This window comes from Oryx dammah, unplaced genomic scaffold (genome assembly GCF_014754425.2).
Source record: "Oryx dammah isolate SB20612 unplaced genomic scaffold, SCBI_Odam_1.1 HiC_scaffold_14, whole genome shotgun sequence".
In the NCBI taxonomy this organism is placed as follows: Eukaryota; Metazoa; Chordata; class Mammalia; order Artiodactyla; family Bovidae; genus Oryx; species Oryx dammah.
In genome coordinates this window covers 40,833,175-40,855,072 of record NW_024070198.1, presented here as the reverse complement: position 1 = coordinate 40,855,072, position 21,898 = coordinate 40,833,175, and the positions used below count along the sequence as shown (strand labels likewise).

The 21,898-nt window shown below is 50.0% G+C and overlaps 1 protein-coding gene across 27 annotated transcripts in view; it reads right to left on the bottom strand.

Annotated features, from left to right (window-relative positions):
* The window catches only part of TACC2 (transforming acidic coiled-coil containing protein 2), a 227,924-nt gene that overhangs the window by 58,716 nt on the left and 147,310 nt on the right, over positions 1-21,898 (bottom strand). For 3 of the 27 annotated variants that reach the window (XM_040254935.1, XM_040254934.1, XM_040254936.1), the window contains exon 1: positions 17,715-17,938. The exons of the other annotated variants lie outside the window; for them this stretch is intronic. In XM_040254935.1, the coding sequence (XP_040110869.1) occupies positions 17,715-17,782 (68 nt within the window). In that variant the 5' untranslated portion in view covers positions 17,783-17,938. Of the gene's footprint in view, positions 1-17,714; positions 17,939-21,898 lie in introns of those variants that run through there. 27 annotated transcript variants of the gene reach the window in all.

Below are 21,898 nucleotides of genomic sequence, written 5' to 3'. Positions count from 1 at the left end.
TCCTCGTCTATGCAGTGTGGGCAGTAGCGGGTAATAGGTGGCAGTAATAGCCACCAGCCACATGGGGTGGCTTTGGGAAGTGAGTTTACACCTAGACAGTGCCACGCATGAGGCCAGGAAGTTAGAACACATTTACCCTCGCCAGTCCTCAAAGTGTTAAAATTCTACAACCAAGATCATTGTATCCACACCATCTAAACATAATTCAGAGAATTAGAATAAGTTAGAGAAACACTAAGCGCAGTCTTCTTTTCTTTAAAGCCCCCTGTAGTCAGGGAACAGCTGTACCAGTGATTTCTGAGTTTACAGAGTCATGAAAAAAGAGTGTGATTTCTTGCTCTTCCCACACACCTAACACCAACCCCTGCCCCCAGACAATCACTGCTAAAACGGCTGTGGGCGAGGAATTGTAAAATGAAGCAAGAAACTCCCCTCGAATATTTACTGAATTAATTCACAGCCACTGGGAGAGGAACTGCAATCAGCGAAACAGAAGAGTGCTGACAATGGTTTGTTTCAGGCTCTGGGCTGCACTTGGAGCTTCTCTCTCTCTCTCGGGTTCCCTAGAAGGAAGGCTTTTTAGAGACAGACATGAAGAAGGAGGAAGGAGCCAGACCCCACAGAGCTGGGGAAAGAAGGTTCTGGACAGAGGGAACCACAAGATGAAGTGCCCGGAGGTGAGGAGTTTGCCAAGTGCAAGGAATGGGGCTAAGGCCCCAGATCTTGAGGGCACGGTGGGTGGGTGGGAGGAGAAGGTTGCCTTAAAGAGCTGGACACGGGTCGGGGTTCTACTCAGGGAGACAGCTCACCTTGACTCATGTTTGTATGTTTGTTTGAAGTTTTTTTGTTGTTGTTAATGTAGCTCATTCTTGAAGGCTTCCCTTGTGGTTCTGCCATGCAGTAGACCCGGGTTTGATCCCTGAATCGGGAAGATCCTCTGGATTAGAAAATGGCAATCCATTCCAGTATTTTTGCCTGGAGAATCCCCATGGACGGAGGAGGCTGGCGGGCTACAGTTCATGGGGGTGAAAAGAGTCGGACACGACCAGGCGACTAACACGTTTCTACTTTCACTTTCATTCTTAAAGTTTTTACTGAATCTGTTCTGTTTTGGGCCCCGAGGGATGTGGGATCATAGCTCTCAGACCAGGGATGGAACCCAAATCCCCTTCATTGGAGGGCCAAGTCCCAACCGCTGGACAGCCAAGGAAGTCCCCGACTTATATTCTCAAAAGGTCATTCTGAAGAAACTCACTGACTAAGAGAAGGAACATATGGTTGTCAGTGTGGGAGGGGATAGTTAGGAAGCTTGGGATGGACACGTCCACACTTCTATATTTAAAATGGATAACCAACAAGGACCTACTGCCCCGCACGTGGACGCTACTCAGTGTTCCGAGGCAGGGAGGGGAGTTTGGGGGAGAATGGATGCATGTATCTGAACGGCACAGTACCTTCCCTGTCCACCTGAAACCATCCCAACATTGTTAAACAGGCTATGGTAGCTGCTCAGTCATGTCCAATTCTTGTGACCTCACGGACTGTAGCCTGCCTGGCTCCTCTGTCCATGGGATTCTCCAGTCAAGAATACTGGAGTGGGCAGCCATCCCCTTCTCCTGGGGATCTTCCGGACCTAGGGATCAAACCCGAGTCTCCTACATTGCAGGCAGATTCTTTACCACCATGCCCACCTGGGATGCTGCAATACAAAATAAAAAGATTTAAAAAAAAGGTCATGTGGTTGTTCAGAGAACAGCAGCAGAGGTAGAAGTAGGGTGGGAGGAGGGGGAGATGATCAGATCATCATCAAAGAGATAGTAGAATCCAGAGAAGAAGGGGCTCAGGCCAGCAGATGAGCAAGGACCACGGTCGTGAGCAGTGGCCAGAGCTTCCCAGGTGCCCGTGGAAAGTTCAGAGCTCGCTGTCAGGAATGGAGCAGAGAATGCTTTCAAAAACTTCTGGTTAAACCTGTCTTTTTAATTGCACCATAACTGATACAAGGAAAGAGTTTTTCTCGACTTCGAGAGACTCTGAATCATTTTTTATACCAGTTGATATAATAACAAAAATAGCAGAGTCATATTACTAGTTTAAATATGACAAGGCCGGTAAGTAACCTCAGATTTCAATTATGTATAACAAAGCTCCAACAAACAACACAATCTCCCTCATCAAACAGGCAAACTGTCTCAAAGTTAAGGTATTTGTGACAATAAGCCAATTGGGTTAAAATAGACTCTCAGGGCTGGCCTTCTTGCCACAAACAACTCAATTTCATGATAAAAGGACCAGAACATGGTACAAATCTGACCACAGTCACCGGTTATTTCTGTTCATCTTGCCTTCAAGCCCAATCACTTACAACCATGCTCCAGCCTCCTCCCTCTCTCATTTTTAGGGTAAGATGTTAAAGGCCAGCTTTGTGCTTTGTTTTCCAAATCTCTTGCATCAAAGGCTCAAAGTTCTCCATTATCTCAAGGTTCCTGCTTTGTAAAAGTCCTGTGCTTCTGGTTTCAGCTGAAAATCTTAATGTAAAATGAATTAAATAATTAGGGGCTTATCTCTTCTTTTCTTTGTCTCAGGATATGTGGATGGATGAAGCCACAGGACACATGAGTGGATTAGGTTAGAAGGAAAGAATCAGGAATTTCCTTCAAGCCTTGGCTCACAAAACTGGGGGAGCATGAATGGAGAAAATGATACATTTTACCCAAAATTAAGATGGAAAAGCTCTGACTCTAGACATTTCCACACCCACACTTCCTTCAAAAAACACCAGAGAGGTCTCATTTGCTTGGCTTGGATGATGAGGATCAGTGGGACCACTGGGAGAACTGGTCAGCTGAGATCACAGTCCTGGATGAAAACCCACCAACCGAATCCTCATTCCACAGCCGCTAGCCTCAAGTAAACAGAAATCTTACAACAAAGATTACAGGGACGGAAAAAGAGCACTTCGGCCAAAGAATGAAAAGTACTCGGATATGGAAAAATAATCAGACACTTCCTAAACACCATTTCAAGACGGAGGCCCCACAAACCCTCAATTTCCCCCTTAGACACTATTTTCACCCTAGGCCTTGGAAATCAAGGAAATCAAGTCCTGAATATTCACTGGAAGGACTGATGCTGAAGCTCCAATACCTTGGCCAACTGACTCACTAGAAAAGACCCTGATGCTGGGGAAGATTGAAGGCAGGAGGAGAAGGGGATGACAGAGGATGAGACGGCTGGATGGCATCATCGACTAGATGGACATGAGTCTGAGTAAACTCCGGGAGTTGGTGATGGACAGGGAAGCCTAGCGTGCTGCAGTCCATGGGGTTGCAAAGAGTCAGACACGACTGAGCGACTGAACTAACTAAGGCCTTGGAAGCAATGCCTCAGAATGAGCCAAAAGGAGAGCGAGAAGGGGTGGGTATTTGTCACTCAGAACAAGGACTCCATGGGCACAAACGCTTGCCTCTGAGCCCATAAGAGATGCTCGTCTAAGGGATGCCCAGAGGTCCACTCATCCATCTTTTCTGATGCATTGAATCTGTTACAAAATTGTTTCTGTTCTGTGTTTTGGCATTTTGGCGATGAGGCACGTGGGATCTGAGCTCCCCGACCAGGGAGGGAACCCACACCCCCTACTGGAGGGTCGAGTCCTAGACACTGGACCTCCAGGGAAGTCCCTAACCCACCTTATCATGGAGTATCCAGGGCCCTCCACCTTAGATTCTCCAGGTCCCAGACAAGAGAAGATGAAGACTCACTTCCAACACATGGACACACTGTCAACGGGGTACGTGGAGATCTTGCAAAGACGTGGAATGCTGCTCTGTCGTGTCCCCATACCCGCTGAAGGCTGAGGTCTCCAGCCTGGTCTCGGAAGCCCGGGTGCTCAGCTGGGGTGTGCGGCATCAGCCTCCCCAGCAGATGTGGGTTCGCGGCAGCTCCCTGGCCCCCAATTCCTCATGTGCAGCCATAACTCTGTCACGTGGGTCTCGTCTCTCTTACAACTTGACTGCTCCAATTTCATAGACTTCCATCCCCAGGTTCCTTTTCTTACCAATAAAAGGTTACATCTGGGTGTGGGGGAGATATTCCCCAGGGCCCCTCATATTTGGGCAATCCATACCATCTCCAGGAAAGCTGTACCCATTTGCCCCTACATCTCTGGCCCAGTCCACCCACCACCGTAGGCATTTAAGCCTCGAGGTTTAGAAGAGGTGGTCACATTTGAAGAGGTGGGAGAAAGCCAACATCCAGGAAATTACAAATATCATGTCATGTCATAGTACATTGTTGCTGTTCAGTCACACAGTCATGTCTGGCTCTTTGCAACTGTAGCAAAGTCAGCCTCATAGACTGTATCACTCCAGGCTTTCCTGTCCTTCACCATCTCCCAGAGTTTGCTCAAACTCATTGAGTTGATGATGCCACCCAGCCATCTCATCCTGTCATAGCATATTAATACTATATTAATATAGTATAGTATTAATACCATTTAATACTTTGAGCACAGGTTGGGAAATATAACATGTAAACCCAAGAGAGTGGGCACAGAGAAGTAAAGAGCAGTATTAAGGATCCCCTTCCCTTGCAAGCTGGCTCTGAGATTTAGCATCTTCTTTTCCACTTCACAAGCACTAAGGGCTTTTCCTGTTGTTATAAACCATTCAGACAAGTGATATTAACGTAGGTTCTTTGCTAGTGGCAAAGAACCCATCTTTATGTTCCCTCCAATGCAGGAGACATAAGACACAGGCTTGATCCTTGGGTCAGAAAGATCCTCTGGAGGAGAGCATGGCAACCCACTCCAGTATTCTTGCCTGGAGACTTCAATGGACAGAGGAGCCTGGCAGGCTACAGTCCATAGATCTGCAAAGAGTCGGACACGACTGAAGTGACTAAGGGTGCACACACGTGCTGCCCAAGATGCTGGCATTTCAGGGCATTTCAGGGCTTTCTGCAACAGACTTCAAAGCAACTATGAAAGTGAAGAGAAAGTCGCTCAGCCGTGTTCAACTCTGTGACCCCATGGACTATACAGTCCGTGGAATTCTCCAGGCCAGAACACTGGAGTGGGTAGGCTTTCTCTTCTCCAGGGGATCTTCCCAACCCAGGGATCGAACCCAAGTCTTCTGCATTGCAGGCAGATTCTTTACCAGCTGAGCCACAAGGGAAGCCCCAAAGGAACTATGTTATATTCAAACCCACAAAAAGACAGGAACATTTCATATCATTTCTTCACATATATTCTCTTTCTTAGGTGCAGAATCCTTCTGCAACAAGCAAAGGATGGGGTGTTAACCCCATTTCATGGATGTCATAACTGAGCCGGCAATGCTTTGCGTCCAGGAACCAGGAACAGTTCTGCATTGCGTGCAGTGGTCCCGTGTTTTCAGGTGGTATTTGTTACCTTTGATGTGCTTGTGACCCTGACCTCAGACAGTCCTCAGAGGTCAGGGGCAGGGCCAAGCAATACGGAGAGACTCACACAGAGAGGGCAGGCAGCAGAGAAGCTGCCCGCTACAGCCTCTGCCCACTGTCTCATCGGGACCAAGTGGCCAGTAACCTCGGGGCTATGACTCAATCCCGCGATGGCCTTGGCGGTTGGGGACAGCCCCAATTCCGTGCAGTCTAGCGGGTGGTAAGAGCTATGCCCTGCAGCGGGGTGAGCAATCATGGTGTACGGTCCACAGGGTGGGCTCAGACCCGTTCTCCCTCATCTGTTGCTGGAACAGTTGGGTGTAAGGGGCGTGGAGAACAAGCACCTCTCCACTCCTGACATCCAGCTTCTCTATCCTCAAGGCAGCACGCTGAGCACCACCTCTCCCCAGAGTCGGCCTTGCCCTTCTCACTTGGCGGTCCTTCCCACTGAACCCCACCTCAGGGTATCCCCCAGAACTATTAGCAGCGAGTCTCTGGGGAAATCACAGATAGAAGCTTCCAGCCACGCATGACCAAGCTCCTCCTGCTCTTTACCTCTCCAGGCGCCTGTGGTCTTCTTCCAGGCCTGGCCCTGGGACCCGAACATACTCAAATACAGGCGCCAAAACACCCGAGAGTCATCCCAGGAGCAGGCTCGCCTTCCACGACACGCCTGTTAGGGCCCCAGACACAGGCTGAGCCACCGAAGGTCAGTTCATCAGCCAAGTGAGCACCAGCCCAGAGCACCAACCCATCTCCTCACAGCCCCGCCGGGTCTGAACCCCAGCAGCTGGTAGCCCATAAGGCATCCCAAGGCTAGAGGGGCAGCTCCAGGAGGAACTCAGCTGCTGTAGATCAAAAAAACTTGAGTCTAAACGCTACAAGCTCTGATGCTTTAAATTTTTCAGGTTTTTGTCCAGTTTTTTTTTTTTTTTTTGGCGGGGGGTGGAGTGGGGGAGGAGATCCCATTTTCTAAGCCATCCTGATAATGACCACCTGTCAATTATAGGAAACATTTTTCCTCTTTTCTTTCCTTCTATTTATTTACTTTTTTGCTCTGGACCTTTATTTTATCTTTTAGCCATTTTTCAAAAATTGAAGTATAGCTATTATATTAATAATTTACAAAGTTGTATTAGTTTTGGGTATAGAGCAAAGTGATTCGGTTACATACACACCTATACACATTCTTTTTCAGATTCTTTTCCCTTACAGGTTATTATAAGATAATGAATATAGTTCCCTGTGCTATGCTCAGTAGGTTCTGGTTGGATATTTATTCTATATATAGTGGTGTGTACCTGTTAATCCCAAACTCCTAATTTATCTCTCCCTGCCCTCTTTCTTAAAGTCAGTTTGAAGTTTTGGTTTTCCTAGTGCCAGCAAAGGTGCCTAGCTGAGGCCACAGGTAAAGCCCTGCTGAGAAAGAGACACACTCAGGCTGGAGTCCCAGTCTGACCCCTGCACCACCCACACACACCCATCATCTGTCTCTCACACACTCTCTGGGCACCCCTGCCTCTTCCTTCTCCCCAGAAGCAGAGTTCCTTGGAGACCGATACTATGAGTGTTGACCTCACTCCCCCAGCAGCCCTGAGGGCAGGGAAGTGTCTCCAGGATCAGTCTTTCTCTCCTAGGGCATTAAAGGAAATGAACACAGTCACAGGATCCTCTCTGAACAAAGTCGGGCTGGGAAATTCCACGCAAGGCTACATGTGTGCAGATGTTTCCAAAGTAAAGCCAGCCTCTCCTGCCTCCTTCCTGGAGGGAAAATACTTCCAGACTGCTCCCTTTAAAGGGACTCCCCTTTAAAGGAGAACAATGAATAATTAGCGCATCCCACCAGGGCCCTGACCAAAGAGCAACTCTCAGATGCTGCAGCCCTCTTTGATCCAGATTGCTTCTGAAGTCCCCAAGATCCAGATCCATACCCCATTAAAGATGGAGGCTGCATGCAAGTTGGGGGTGGGGAGTTGCAGAAAGGATGGCTCCTCCTGGGCAGGCAGCCGCTCACGGGCTGGCAAATATCAGTGTGATATTCTCCCCTGGCCTCAATTAAGAGTGGCTGGGTGTTTAATAAGGTCAAATTCAACGTAGATGAACTTCAGCACCTCCCACTTGGATAAACAGGGTAAATGCCCGCTTCCTTTAGAAACTGACCTCTGGAACATCCCTGAGATGATGCAAGGAATAAGAAAAGAAAAAGACACGTGAGGGCAAAGCCACAAGCTGAGACTGGCCTGGACCAAGGGCCCCATCAGTCATTTTTATCCCCAAATAAACTATCCACTACATTTTCTCAGCAGGTAGAGAATTTGCACTCTTAAGAGATTTCACTGGGAACACACCTCTGATTTCAGTCCACCAAATGATATATCTAAATATATTGTTTAAGGGATTTCCTTGGTGGTCCAGTGGTTAAGAATCTGTCTTCCAATGCAGGGGATGTAGGTTTGATCCCTGGTCCGGGAACTAAGATCGCAAATGCCGTGAAGCAGCAAAGCCCAAGAAACGCAACTGGAGAGAAGTCTGTGTGCCATAACAAAGAGCCCATATGCCACAACTAAGACCTGAAGCAGCCAAAATAAATAAATAAATATATATATTTTTAGCAAATCAGAAGTTAAAGGGAAAAGATTAAAAGGATTACCTGACTGAGTCTGAATCATGACTACCAGGAAAGGCCTGAGTGATATTTCATGAATGATATGCGCTCATGAGACAAACTTTCTGTTAGGAAAAAGTCCCTGTGATATCTAAGATCCTGATGCTTCCAGCTCTAAAATTCTCAGGCTCTGGAACTCTAGCAGCACCTTGAAGGAAATGAAGCTGGGATACTGACCGCAAACTGGGTCCAGCAGTTGGCCTGAGCAGTCAGTCCCAGAAGGACACAGAGCTGCCAGGATCCACCTCAGAGCAGGGCTGGAGCAAACTCTGGGCAAAAGGGCCACCCCCACCCCTGTTTCCACCCCACCCTCCCCGGCCCAGAGCCAGGAGCTGCTGCTGCTTCCATTTAAGGAGAAAGCAGGAAACACTGAAAGCAGTAAAGGGAATATTCCTTCTAAATAAGGAAGGTTGGCAAGTACAAAAAACCTGCGGGAAGTCCACCTCTCCAACAGGTAATTTATTGCACACCCGTGGGACGCACTGTGCACAAGGCCCACCTTCCCAACCCCAGGAGGTGCTTTCCTTTGCCAGGGCAAAGAGTGAGAGAACAAAGGCAATTTGCTGCTCACAGCCCAAGCCCAGTTTCCCTGCAAGCCTCTGCTCTGCCTTATCTACCTATCAAGCAGCAGCTTCCAAACGGACAAGGAGATGAAAGCAAGGAAAAGAAACCAGCTGAGAGATGGACAGAGACACCCTTAGGTGCACAGAGGTTTGGGAGACAACAGACATCTAAGAGAAACAAACCATCCAGGAGGGGAGAGGAAAAGGCTGTGGTACGTGTCCAGCGGTGACCTGAGTAATCTGCAGGCTGCAGTGCATGCTGGGATATTCTGCAGGAGCACTGAGGCAGGGATGTGGGCTTTCCAGGTGGCTCAGTGGTAAAGAATCCACCTGCCAACGCTGAAGACAGAAGAGACTCGGGTTCGATCCCTGGTCCGGGAAGATCCCCTGGAGGAGGGTTTGGCAACCCACTCCAGTATTCTTGCCTGGAGAATCCCATGGGCAAAGGAGACTGGCGGGCTAGAGTCCAGAGTATCACAGAGTTGGACGTGCCTGAGCGACTGTGCACGGCGCACACATGTGCTTCCTTTAACCTGGTGCTCTGGCAGGATCCTGAGATGTCACACAGTGGCGACAGGAAGGTTGAGGGTTGAACCGGCTGTCTTCCTGGGTCAAGTCCCACAGAACCTTAATGTCTAGGGTCCAGCTGAGTCTCTCCCTGCCCCTGTAAGTCCCTCATTAGCACAGCTCAGTGTGGAGCAGATATGCCTAGAATTCTTTCAGCTAGTGAGACATTCATTCATTTATTCATGCATTCATTTATTCAACAAATTGTTTACTGAAAAAAGGGATGTGGGTACACAAGCATAAACAAGTAGAATTATAATAACAGAAAAGACCCTGATGCTGGGAAAGATGGAGGGCAAGAGGAGAAATGGAGTGACAGAGGATGAGATGGTTGGATGGCATCACTGATGCAATGGACATGAGCTTGAGCAAACTCAGGGAGATAGTGAAGGACAGAGAAGTTTGGCGTGCTGCAGTTCATGGAGTCGCAAAGAGTCAACATGACTTAGCAACTGAACAACAGCAATGGAAAAAGGCTTCTCGGGTGGCTCAGAAGTAAAGAACCCACCTGCCAATGCAGGAGACTTGGGTTCTATCCCTGGGTTGGGAAGATCCCCTGGAGTAGGAAATGGCAACCCCCTCCAGTATTCTTGCCTGAGAAATCCCATGGACAGAGGAGCCTGGTGGGCTACAGTTCATGGAGTCAAGAGTCAGACACGATTTAGCAACTAAACAACAAACAGCAACAATAATGGAAAAGAATATGAAAAAGAATATATGTATATCTGAGTCACTCTGCTATACAGCAGAAATTAAATACATGGTTCGATCCCTGGGTAGGGAAGATCCACTGGAGAAGGAAATGGCAACCCACTCCAGTATTAGTGCCTGGAAAATCCCATGGACCGAGGAGCCTGGTAGGCTACAGTCCATGGGGTCACAAAGAGTCGGACACAACTGAGTGACTTCACTTTAAATACATTATACTTCAATAAAATTCAAATAAATAAATTAAAAGCTGCAAAAAAGAAAAAAAACAAGGAAAATGCCCTCACATGGATCACATCCTGATAACAACAGTTAAAGACACAAATTAAGAAACTCCACCTTTCGCTAAGTTTTGCAAAGGCCTCAAACAAAAGAGTGACACGCTGAGCTGTGATGACCGTCTGCTACAACAGCCGCTTGCCATATGTGGCTATTTTAATTTAAATCACACTAAATAAAATTAAAGATACAGCTCCTCGGATCCACCATCCACATTTCGAGTGCTCAAGAGCCAAGTGTGGCTAGTGGCTACCATATGGGACCATGAGAATATAGGATCTCTCCATTGTCACAGGTCCTACTGGACAGCACCAGAGATGAGGGCAAGGAAATCCGAGAATGGAAGCTGAAGAAGGACCGGCCATGCCAGCATAGGGCAGAATGCTTCCTAGACGCTTACTGCACGTGCAAAGGCCCCGGAGCAGGTGGGCATTGAATGTTCAGAGAACTGACAGGTGACCAGTGTGCTAGTGGGCTCCAACACGGGGTTGGATTTTAGACTAAAAGCAACAGGAAGCAGACACAGGGAAGAACCATCATCTGAACTGTTTTAGGAAGCAGGGAGCTAAGGGAAAAGGACAAGGCTTGGCCACCAGGTTTCTGCTCAGAGCAGCTGGGAGGCGTGGACCGCATGCTGAGATGGGGAGCTGGGGTGAGGGCTGGGCCGCTTTTGTTTTTGATACAAGGAGCTCCATGAGAAACCCTAGAAGAGATACAAAGTAAGCAGCTGGATAAGCATGGTGTTGTCCCCACGGGATAAGCATATAAATGGGGGCGTTCTGAGTACATGATGGTATTACACCCATGAGTGTGGAGGAGACCTCTTAAAGGAACAAAGAAGGTGGCCCAGGCGGAAGACTCGAAGACTCTAGTGTTGATAAATGGCCATGAGGTCATGAGGGGTGAGCACACGAGTCCAAGCCCTGTACAAGCAGGGGCCAGCAAAATAAAACTCTCTGTCTCTTTTTGTAACTAAAGCGTAACTGGGACATTGATTTACTAACTGTCCGCAGCTACTTTTACACTTGGGTTGTTGCAACGGAGATCTTACACCCTGCAAAGCCAGTCTGGCCCTTCACAGAAGGCGCCTGTCAACCCCTTGATTTAAGCATGGAGTGCCCTCAGTCTCTCGGAGAAGGCAATGGCACCCCACTCCAATACTCTTGCCTGGAAAATCCCATGGATGGAGGAGCCTGGTAGGCTACAGTCCATGGGGTCACGAAGAGTCGGACACAACTGAGCAATTTCACTTTCACTTTTCACTTTCATGCACTGGAGAAGGAAATGGCAACGCACTCCAGTGTTCTTGCCTGGAGAATCCCAGGGACGGGGGAGCCTGGTGGGCTGCCGTCTATGGGGTCGCACAGAGTCGGACACGACTGAAGTGACTTAGCAGCAGCAGCAGCAGCCCTTGTCTCCGTATCTATAAAATGGGGGCGGAAGTGCCTGGGTTGCAGTAATGGATATGTGTCTGCAATGGGAAACACCTGAGTCTATACTCAACAAGGCTAAGAGAGGAGCTCTTCATTCTCACAGCATCCAGCGCTGTTTCCACGTGTGGCAAAAGCACGCAGCACCCACCCGCGCTCTAGAAACAACTGCTAAAGTGAATTTGTAAATATAAACAGAGCCAGTGTCCTCTAAGCCACCATTTCCAATGTAGAATGGATATAAACTGAGCAGTTCTAAGTCTGTTCTTTGTGGCCAACCAATCTCCCTCCGACTCCCATCCAACCTGAAACAAAAGCATGAGTCCACGAACAACTGGTTTTCATGGAAAAAAGTTGTTTACAAAGCCTATGTCCTCATCATTAATCTTAGGTGGAGAGGATGGAATTGTTCACCATCCTCTGCTTACCCCGGAACGCTGCCCCAGCTCAGGCTATCCATCTAGTAAGAACAGCCAATCATATTGGCTATTCAGACTACACTGGTTTCTAGGCAACCAGAACTATAGCCACAGAAACAGGCTGTTGATGGCAGGAAGAAACATGAAGACAGGGACAGGGGGTTGATGCGGAGAGTGCCCTGAAGCCAATGACCTAGACGGAACACTTGCCCAGTCACTTAATCCATCTCCCAATCCTAGCTGCTCACCCGTCATCAGCAGGTGCCCTGTCCCAGGGCCCCAGCAGAAGCGGGTGGCATGACTCCCTGGATCACTGGCAGCTACCTGGATGGCTTTCAGAATGTCCCTGCCTTCAGCCCCCCTTAGCGAAAGCCAGCAGATAAGCAGAGAGAGGGTAGGAAGGGCCAAGATCCTTCTGGACACAGGGCCCATGATGGAGATATTCAGAAATGATAACCAAGGAAAAGTACTTGCTATGGATGGACTCACTGCTTGTGTCTCCCCAAAATTTGTTATGTTGAAACTCTACCCCTCAATGTGATGGTATTAGGAGGTGGGGCCTTTGGGAGATGATTAGGTCATGAGGGGGCTTCCCTCATAGCTCAGTTGGCAAAGAATCCACCTGCAATGCAGGAGATCCCGACTTGATTCCTGGCTCAGGAAGATCCCCTGGAGAACGGATAGGCTACCGACTCCAGTATTCTTGGCCTTCCCTTGTGGCTCAGTTGGTAAATAAGCCATCTGCAACGTAGGAGACCCTGGCTCGATTCCTGGGTCAGGAAGATCCCTAGAGAAGGGAAAGGCTACCCACTCCAGTATTCTGGCTCGGAGAATCCCATGGACTATATAGTCCACGGGGTCGCAAAGAGTCGGACAGGACCGAGCGACTTTCACTTTCACTACCTTCTGGGTCATGAGGGTGGAGCCTTATAAGGGCATCAGTGTCCTTGTAAGAAGAGAACGTGAGTGCTTGCTCTGCTCTCTTTCACTGCCTTGATGTCTGAGGACAAGAAGAGGACAAGGAGACAGCCGTTGACATTGACATTGACAATGATATTGGATTATGTTGCCTCCAGAACTATGAGAAATGCCTATCTGTCGTTTAAGCCGTGTCCTCTGTGGTATTTTATGTTATAGCAACCTGAACTAAGACAGCTCCTTTGGGACTCAGGCAATGTCCATTCTACAAACGACTTTACAGCTTATTCAGTTTCAGGGGGGAAACGGCTCATCCTTTCATCCAACCATAATATCCAAAGTGAAGTATCTGCTTCTAGGAACTGAGAGGCCCACAGTCAAGATGCTGTCGCTGAAGCTAAATGACTTAGCCAAGGGTCACCTTAAGAAATAAGACTTTGAAAGAAATCCAATGAGACCTAAAGAAAGCTCCTGCCAGAAGCCCCAGGGGCCCTTTCTGGGCTTCTGAGCAACGGACATGCTGGCAACTTTCAGACGCAGAAGCATTCCTGCCTTTCCTGCTGGCTGGTGCCTATGTCTTCTCAGGGTCTTCACAGACACGGAACCTCACCCCCGAGAAGCCGTAAGAGGCAGGCCAGGCAAGCTCAGAGCCGCCAGATCCTCTCGACAGCCCCCAGACTGAGAGGGAGAGGAGCCACACGAGAATGCGAGAGACCAAAACTCCACTTTCCCATCTGTGGCCACAGCCGCCCAGAGAGCTCCAACCCCATCCCAGAAGCACTCACCTGGTGCAGCTGATGCCCAGGGCCTCTCGCGTACTGGGCACTCTCTCGGCTACAATTCTGATCCCAGCCCAAACTCATCAACCTTCCCCCAGATGCGCTCCCAAATTCCACTTCCTTGTCTTGGCAAACGCCGCATCCTCTCCTTGGACATGTAAGCATAAATCCTCTGGTTGTATTCCCCGCTGTCTTTATAACCTTCCCTCCCCTGCTCATCAATCACTGCAGCCTGTTGCTTCATCCTTCATCACTTCCCACCATCCCTCCCAGCCCTTCTATTTTGCTGCTCACGGGTCCACACAGGCAGCAGTTTCCCTATTTGTGATTTTGGGGTTTTTGTTTTTTTTTTTTTTCGGGTCATGAGCGGTTCCACAGCTGAAGCAGGCTGAACTCACCCATACAACCACCACTTTTACCCTCAGATGCTGATGGCCCTTGGCTGTCCCTGCAGAGCCTGGGTGTGGGAATCTGCAGGAAGCAGGGGGAGCCCCCGGGGTGGGGGTCTCTGGCTGCACAAAAGACAGAGCACTTAACGCTGCTTTTCTCAGCAGAAGCCCAGCCTCGAGGGGCTGCAGCGGAAGGAGGGCACAGCAGCGGGGTCTAATCGATGGACTCAGATCACATTGAAGCAAGTACGTCCCGTCCCTTTCCTGTGTGTGTCTCAAGCGTCCGTGCTGAGAAGTAAGTGTCTTCTGCAGCGGAATTCTCCTCTCCCTGACTCCTCCACCACCACCCCCACCCCCCGCCCCGCCCCCGCCGTCTTCTATCTGGAAACAAAGGCTACTATTGCTACCAGAACTTCTTTTCCAGATAAGAAAGCGGCAGTTAGAGAAGTGTCCAGCGGTTTCTTAGGAACCCAGATGGAGGGACTCAACCCGGATGGAGAAGCTCAGGGCTTCTCAAACTTTCCTGCCTAAAAGTCATCTGGGCATCTTTATAAATCACTGGTTAAATGGAGATTCTGACTTAGACTCAAAGGTGGGCCCTTTGATTCTGCCTTTCTAAGGAGCAAAGCGGAGGGTGATGCTGCCCTCCCGGGAGGGGTGGACCATCCCAAGAGTCACAGGGATTTCAACATGTGAACCTCCATCTCCGCCTCCCCTCTCAATCCCATGTGCCATCCTGCACCTCCAGTCTGCTGCTGCACCCAAGAGGGGAGACACAGGACTCCCCATCTTCCTCCTTCCTTATTCCACTGCTCTCCGGGGACAGAATGAAGCTATCAGGTGGGGCTACAAAAGTTGCCCAAAGGCACCCCAAACCTGAATGCAGAAGCACAGAAATCCTGCAACTAATAGAGACAATATTCTGCAGGGACTTTCAAAACATCCCCGTCTTCGGTTTCACTCTTACACCCAGAGCCTCCTTGATTTGCTCTTTCACAGGGAACCATCATAGAAAAAGAGACACGTGTTCAGTCTAGTTACCAGCTGTCATGGACTGTACCCCGCCAAGGCAGGTTGTGCTCCCTGAGTTCCTCTCCACCCCTGCAGCCCTGACAGCATTACCCTGCAGTGAAAGCTTCTTTCCTGCCACAGACCACACATGGCTACCCTGTCTTATTATTCTTCACAAGCATGTGACTTTAGATGCACAGAAAGGTACTCTCTTAATACACTTTTTAAAATCTCTAGACTGGAAATAAGCAAATCGATAGTAGAAAAACTCCCAGTTATTCAGACAGCAGAGACGCGATTTTAGAGAACAGTTGCCAGGTATGGAACCAGCCCCAATCATTTCCACTCTCTCCATTTTTAAAAAACAAAAGTGTTAGGGGATGGAGGGTGGGATTCTGTGAAGGAGTAAATATACTATCTTAAAGATTTAAAGACATTTCAGAAATTGTTTCAAGGAGAGAAGACTCTGGCTAGTACACATGGACCAGCTCATCCAGGCAATATTTGAGAAGGAGCTTCCATTACAACGTGGCCGTTTGGCCTGGAGTTTTATTTAAACACCCTGGTAGGTGGGCTTCCCAGGTGGCGCTAGTGGTAAAGAACCCGCGTGCCAATGCAGTGAGACGTGTGTGGGTTTGAACCCTGGGTCAAACATGGCAACCCACCCCAGCATGCTTGCCTGGAGAATCCCATGGACAGAGGAACCTGGTGGGCTCTAGTCCACAGGGTCACAAAAGAGTCAGATATGACTGAAGCAACTTAGCACACACTTCCCTGGTGGCTCAGCAGTAAAGAATCCACCTGCCAATAGAGCAGATGCCAGTTTGATCCTTGGGTTGGGAAGATCCCCTGGAGAAGGAAATGGCAACCCATTCCAGTATTCTTGCCTGGGAAATCCCATGGACAGAGGAGCCTGGAGGGCTACAGTCCATGGCGTCACAAAAGAGTCAGACACGACTTAGTGACTAAAACAATAACATCCTCCTAGGATGGACTTAGGACACCTTAACCCAGCGTCCATCTAACAGAATCTCTCCCAACTCAGCCCTCAGCCAACAGAACCCTGGTCATTTATTAACTCAACTGGGAAAGAGGGCAGGGACGCTGGGGACACATGAACTGAATCCCTGATGGCTGAGAAGCGGATTTTCCCAAACACATGGTCACATTATCTTTTTTGTGTCTCCCGAAAGCTTTTAGACAGATCAGAGCCCTGACAGCTAGCTAGGTCAGTAGCCGATTAGCGCCTACCACTCTTTAACTGATTTTCAGTTTAGAGACTTCTCAAAAATAGGTTGGAACTGTTCTTTTCGGCTTAGGCTCAAGTCCCAGGTGGTAGTACATATTTCCATGCATCGAACAATACTACATACGAATGAAAACCAGGGCAGGCAAAGCGCAGGGCTCCTGGCACTGAAAAGCCTCCAACACGGCACGCCTCCATTGTAAGATGATGCTGTCTGGAGCTACGAGGAGGAAGACAAATGATCGGTGCACACCTGCTCTTTAGAATGGTTCGCCTCTAAAGAGCTGGAGCCTGGAAAACCACGAGGCTCAGCCTAGCATTACATCACCGCACTGAGCCAGGTCCTCATTGAAACCCCAGGCACAGGGACGAGTGAGGAAGCCCCACATGGCACCCCGCGTCCCTACTACAACACACAGACCAATCCCTGGAGTCCTTTCATCTACACATCAGCGGCTCCCATGACCACTTTACTGCCTCTCCACCCCCAAACCCCCACAGAACACTCTTCTCTGAAACACATTCTTCTCTTTGGGAAAGGATAGCAGGTAAGGAGGGGATGACCTGCAGCCAGATCTATTCAATAAGCCCCATCCTCCAGACAGGCCCAGGTAGGTAATGGAGATGACCATTTAAAAACGGAAATCCTAATAAACACCCATCCAGTATAAAGGCCCCATTGGCTCTTGGTTTACAGAAACTGGATGCACAGTCAAATGCTGCTTCCACCAATGGACCAATGACAAGACTGTTTGGCTGGCTTTACTAATAGCGAGCAGCCTTGTCTTCCGATGTTCACCAGTCAGTGTGTGGACGCTTGGGTTAATCCTACAGAACGTCTAGCAACGAAGCTCCACGCCAATACGTCTAGCTAGCTATGTGAGTGGCTGCCCCTAAACTGGTCTGTCTCCATGGGCACGGCACTGCCACCCTCAAGGATTCTTCCCATGAGGCCCTTGTTAATGCCCGGCTGTTCCCTTTGCAGGAAATACCACTGTGCCGGGGGGGTGCGGTGTTAAGATGCAGGGAGAAGCCCCCCAAGCACGCACTGGGCTGCTGAACAACCATCAAATTCCAGAGGGGTCATTTCTGCCCCCAGGAATCTCCACGGGCTGCCAGATGCTCATTCCAGAGGGGGGCGCGAAACGCTAAAAGGGGAGCCACCAGGTAAAAACCACGCTAGGCTGCCCGAGAACATCAGGGCCAGCCCCAGCTCCAGGCTGCACGGGGCATCAGGGGAAACGATACTAACAAAGCCCCAGCACCCTCTCCTCCTGGGAGGATTCGGGGGGGCCCTCCGGAACGACGGGCGGAGCACTTACATTGCCTCGGAAGCCTCCTGGTTCAGGTCGCTGGCTGGGACTGGCTGCAGAGACTGCGACCCTCCCATCCTCGCTGCGCCCTGGAGTGCAGGCTAGCCGCGAGCAGGGCCAGCGTCCTGGCACGGTACTTCCAGCGGGAGCCCGGGGTGGGCCGGCCGGCGGCCGGGGCTGCTGCACTGCAGATGGGAGCAGCTGCTGGCATCCGGGGCGGCGGCGGCGGCGGCGGCGGGGAGCTGCGGCTTTGGGGCCCGAGCCGGAGCCCGGGGAGCGAGCGCCGCGGAGGTGTGCGCGCGAGGGTGACCGGCGCGCGCCCCCAGTGTGTGCGCGAGGGTGGCCGGCGCGCGCGGTTCTGCCCGGGGCGCGCAAGTGTGAGCGTGAGCGCCGGCGGGGTCCGAAGGGATCTGCTCTTAAAGCCCCCGGCAGCTCGGCTCCCGCGTAGGACACGGTGATGTCATCATCCGCGAGCAGCCCCCGACGCCTGCATCTTCACAAAGCTCCAGCGCTGGCTCGGGAAACCGGGCCGGGGGGAGGGCGGGCGAAGACCCTCCCTCTCTACCCCCGAGTCGCCTCCCCCAGCCTTCCGCAGCCTCGCCCCGATCGCCGGCATTGTGTGGCTTGGAAATGCAAATACACTTCGGCCCCGGGAGCCGGGGGCCCCGGGCGGGAGGGCCTTGGTGGTCCCGGCCAGGCGCACCATGGTAGGGGGCGGGGGAGGGCATCCTCTTCCCGGCCGGCTCACCCCTCCCGGAGGGAGGCAATGGACTCTCCCAGGGCCGGGCGGGCAGGTACACAGGCTGCAGCGGAAAATGTGCTAGACGCTTGCAGTGTCCCGGCGGCTTCTGCCTCCTTCAGGCTGAGGCCTGTACCAGGGAGATGCGACGGCCTGGCTCCCGGGTCCCCCCCTGCCACCCGCCCCGCCACCTCACCTGAGCCCAAGTCCGGCCTCCAAGGACACAGTTTGGGGGTAGGGCGGATTGGGGCAAGCCTGCAGCACCCCCCATCTTTAGCCACCACAGGAGGCTCCACGGAGACGCCCCTTGCAAAGGCTCATTCCCAGCCATCAGAGGTCAGACCAGCTGAGAGGGCCCATCCGTGTCAGGCCTTTAAGACCACCAGAGTGTCCAGGGGAAAAGCAGCTCTCCATGACACACGATCTAACCATCTGTCTCCGTGATTCTGAGCCCAAACCGGGGCTGCAGGAATGCCTGTGACACCCTATTAAGTGACCCCAGCCCCCACCCCCATTCCTCTGCTGGGGTAACCTGTTACCTGCTAGCCAGGCCCCCTCACCAGGCTCTGGCTGCTCTCAAACCCTCCAGACTTCCTTGGGCTCCTGGGCCTCCTCCTTGCAGGCTACTCAAGAAGGATTTCATCTCCTTTTGGTTCAGGAGATTTGGGGGCCCACCTGGAAACTGACCGTCCATCCCCATTCTGAGCTCCAATCAGACTCACAATGGAATTAAAGTGGAACCTCTGAGGAAATGGCAACCCACTCCAGGATTCTTGCCTGGGAAATCCCAGAGAGAGAGGAGCCTGGTGGGCTACAGTCCAAGAGGTCGCAAAAGAGTCGGACAAGACTGAGCTACTGAGCACATCTGATGTGTAAGTTGAAAACTCATCTTCATTTTCCCAGCATTTCTTTAGAGTCAGCCTAAAATGCATGTAAATTATGGCCAAAACAAAAATAAAATGGAAACAAAACTGCTCAAAACATTCTGAAATGTCCTCCACACACTGAGTGTTTCCTAAAACTGTGGCTGAGGATGTTTGGACAGCTACTTTTGAAGTTGTGACTCAAATGTCAGGATGGTTCCAGAGCTTCATGGTGGGCTGACTTTCCTCTGCTGATATTTAAAATTAGTGTCAAACAGAGACCCAGAAAGCCAAAATTGTTTCCTGGGCTGCAACAACATGAAATGTCCAGGCTACACTAAGAAGGTTGACTTTCTCAAATTTATATGAAAACAGCTAATGATCCTGTCAGTCTCACAGAGAAGGTGACTGTCGGGGGTGGCCGGGTGAGGCTTGCTCCTGAAAGCACGTCCCATGACCTGTCACTCACAGTTAGTGCCAAGAGTCACCTGGTGGAAGGGATTCTGAGCTTTGCTCATCCAGTCATTCTCGGCACCCCGAGGGTCTGTTTTTTCATCAGAAAACAGACCTCTTGGGCCTCATATGCAGTTAGAAGTCCAAAGAACCTTACCATGTGGAGCTGAAAACTTCCTAAGTGCTAACTTAGGGAAAGCTATGACAAACCTAGACAGCATATTAAAAAGCAGAGACATCACTTTGCCGACAAAGGTCGTTATGTCAAAGCTACGGTTTTTCCAGTAGTCATGTATGGTTGTGAGAGTTGGGCCATAAAGAAGGCTGAGCGCTGAAGAATTGATGCTTATGAATTGTGGTGCTGGAGGAGACTCTTAAGAGTCCCTCAGACAGCAAGGAGATTAAGCCAGTCAATTCAAAAGGGAATCAACCCCGAGTGTTCACTGAAAGGAATGATGCTGAAGCTGAAGCTCCAATATTTTGGCCGCCTGATGTGAAAAGACCCTGAGGCTGGGAAAGACTGAAGGCAGGAGGACAAGCGGGCGATGGAGGATGAGATGCTTGGATAGTATCACTGACTGAATGGATATGAATTTGAGCAAACTCGGGGAGACAGTGGAGGTCAGAGGAGCCTGGTGTTCTGCAGCTCACAGGGTCCCAAAGGGTCAGATACAACTTAGCGACTGAAGAACAACAAGCCTAGACTTCACCTTGTGAGGAAAGTGACCACTTCCCTGGGCGTTGATGGTGTATGTATGGCCTGCAGCCAAACCCAGCCCTAGGAAAATACACAGGGAAAAAAATGAGAAACAACCATTAGAACTCTCCGCTCATTTTTTTTCATGATACACAAAAGCACAAAACCTTCCAAGTGTCCTGATCCGTAACAGGTAGGGGTCTGCTACAATTACTAGAGAGGGCTTTGAAATGAGACAGGAGGTCAAATCCTGACTTCTCCCTCGTTTGCTGTGTGGCCTTGAGCCAACTGCTTGAAGGTACTGAACCACCGATTCCTCAGCTGGCAAGAGAGAGAAAGCATCTGTTTTGCATAGTATTGGGAAAACTGAATTCTATATATGAAATCCCAGAACCAGGACTAACTGATGCTTGAGCGGTGTTAATTTTCTTTCCCTCTTTATTAGGAACATTTTCCCCTGAGCACAGCACCACATAGAAAATGAGGGGGCATTACAGCGAAGGGCTTTTATTTAGAATCTCAACAATCGTAAAGTTACGATCCAGTGACACTTCATTTATGTGTCACTGACACCATCGCAGTGATGTTAACAATGTGGCCAAGAACCAGGGGAAAAACAAATACAATCTGGATGCCGTTGAGGTCAATGCAACTGAAATCCGTGCGTTACTAGTTTGTATAATAAACTTCTGGAAGAACTTTTCAGACTCTCATTTAAGACATTTGATGGTTTACTTTACACACAGTTTACAACAAGCCTGAGGACTTCCTTGGCAGTCCAGCGGTTAACACGCCGCACTTCCACCGCAGGGGCATGGGTCTGACCCCTGGTCAGGGAACGAGGATCCCTGCATGCCACACAGTGCAGCCCAAAAATAATTATAAAACAAGCTTGGCTATCTAGTAATTCAGCCTACAGGAAAAAAAAAAGGAAAACGTAAAAACCATGGAGAGCGGGAGTGATTAGAGAGGAAAAGAGCTGTGCTATGGACTGAATGTATCTACCCCAAAAATGTCATATACTGAAGCCCGGATATCCAATTTGATGGTATCTGGAGGGGGCCTTTGGGATGTAATTAGGGTTAGATTAAGTCACAAGGGTCTAGCATCTCCAACTCAATGGACATGAATCTGAGCAAATTCTGGGAAACAGTGAAGGAGAAGCCTGGCGTGCTACAGTCCACGGGGTCACAAAGAGTCAAGACACGACTTAAGAGACAGAACTACAGCGACAAAAGGAGAAAGAGACACATAATCTCTCTCTCTGCTGTTTCAAGGACACAGCAAGAAGGCAACCATCTGCACACCAGAAGCAGGGCTCTCTTTAACCTGACCATGCTCGCACCCTGATCCCGCCTCACAACTGTGAGAAATCAGTGTTTTTGTTGAAGTCACCAGGCCCAGTTCTTTGTGTTATAGCGGCCCAAGCAGACCAAGCAAG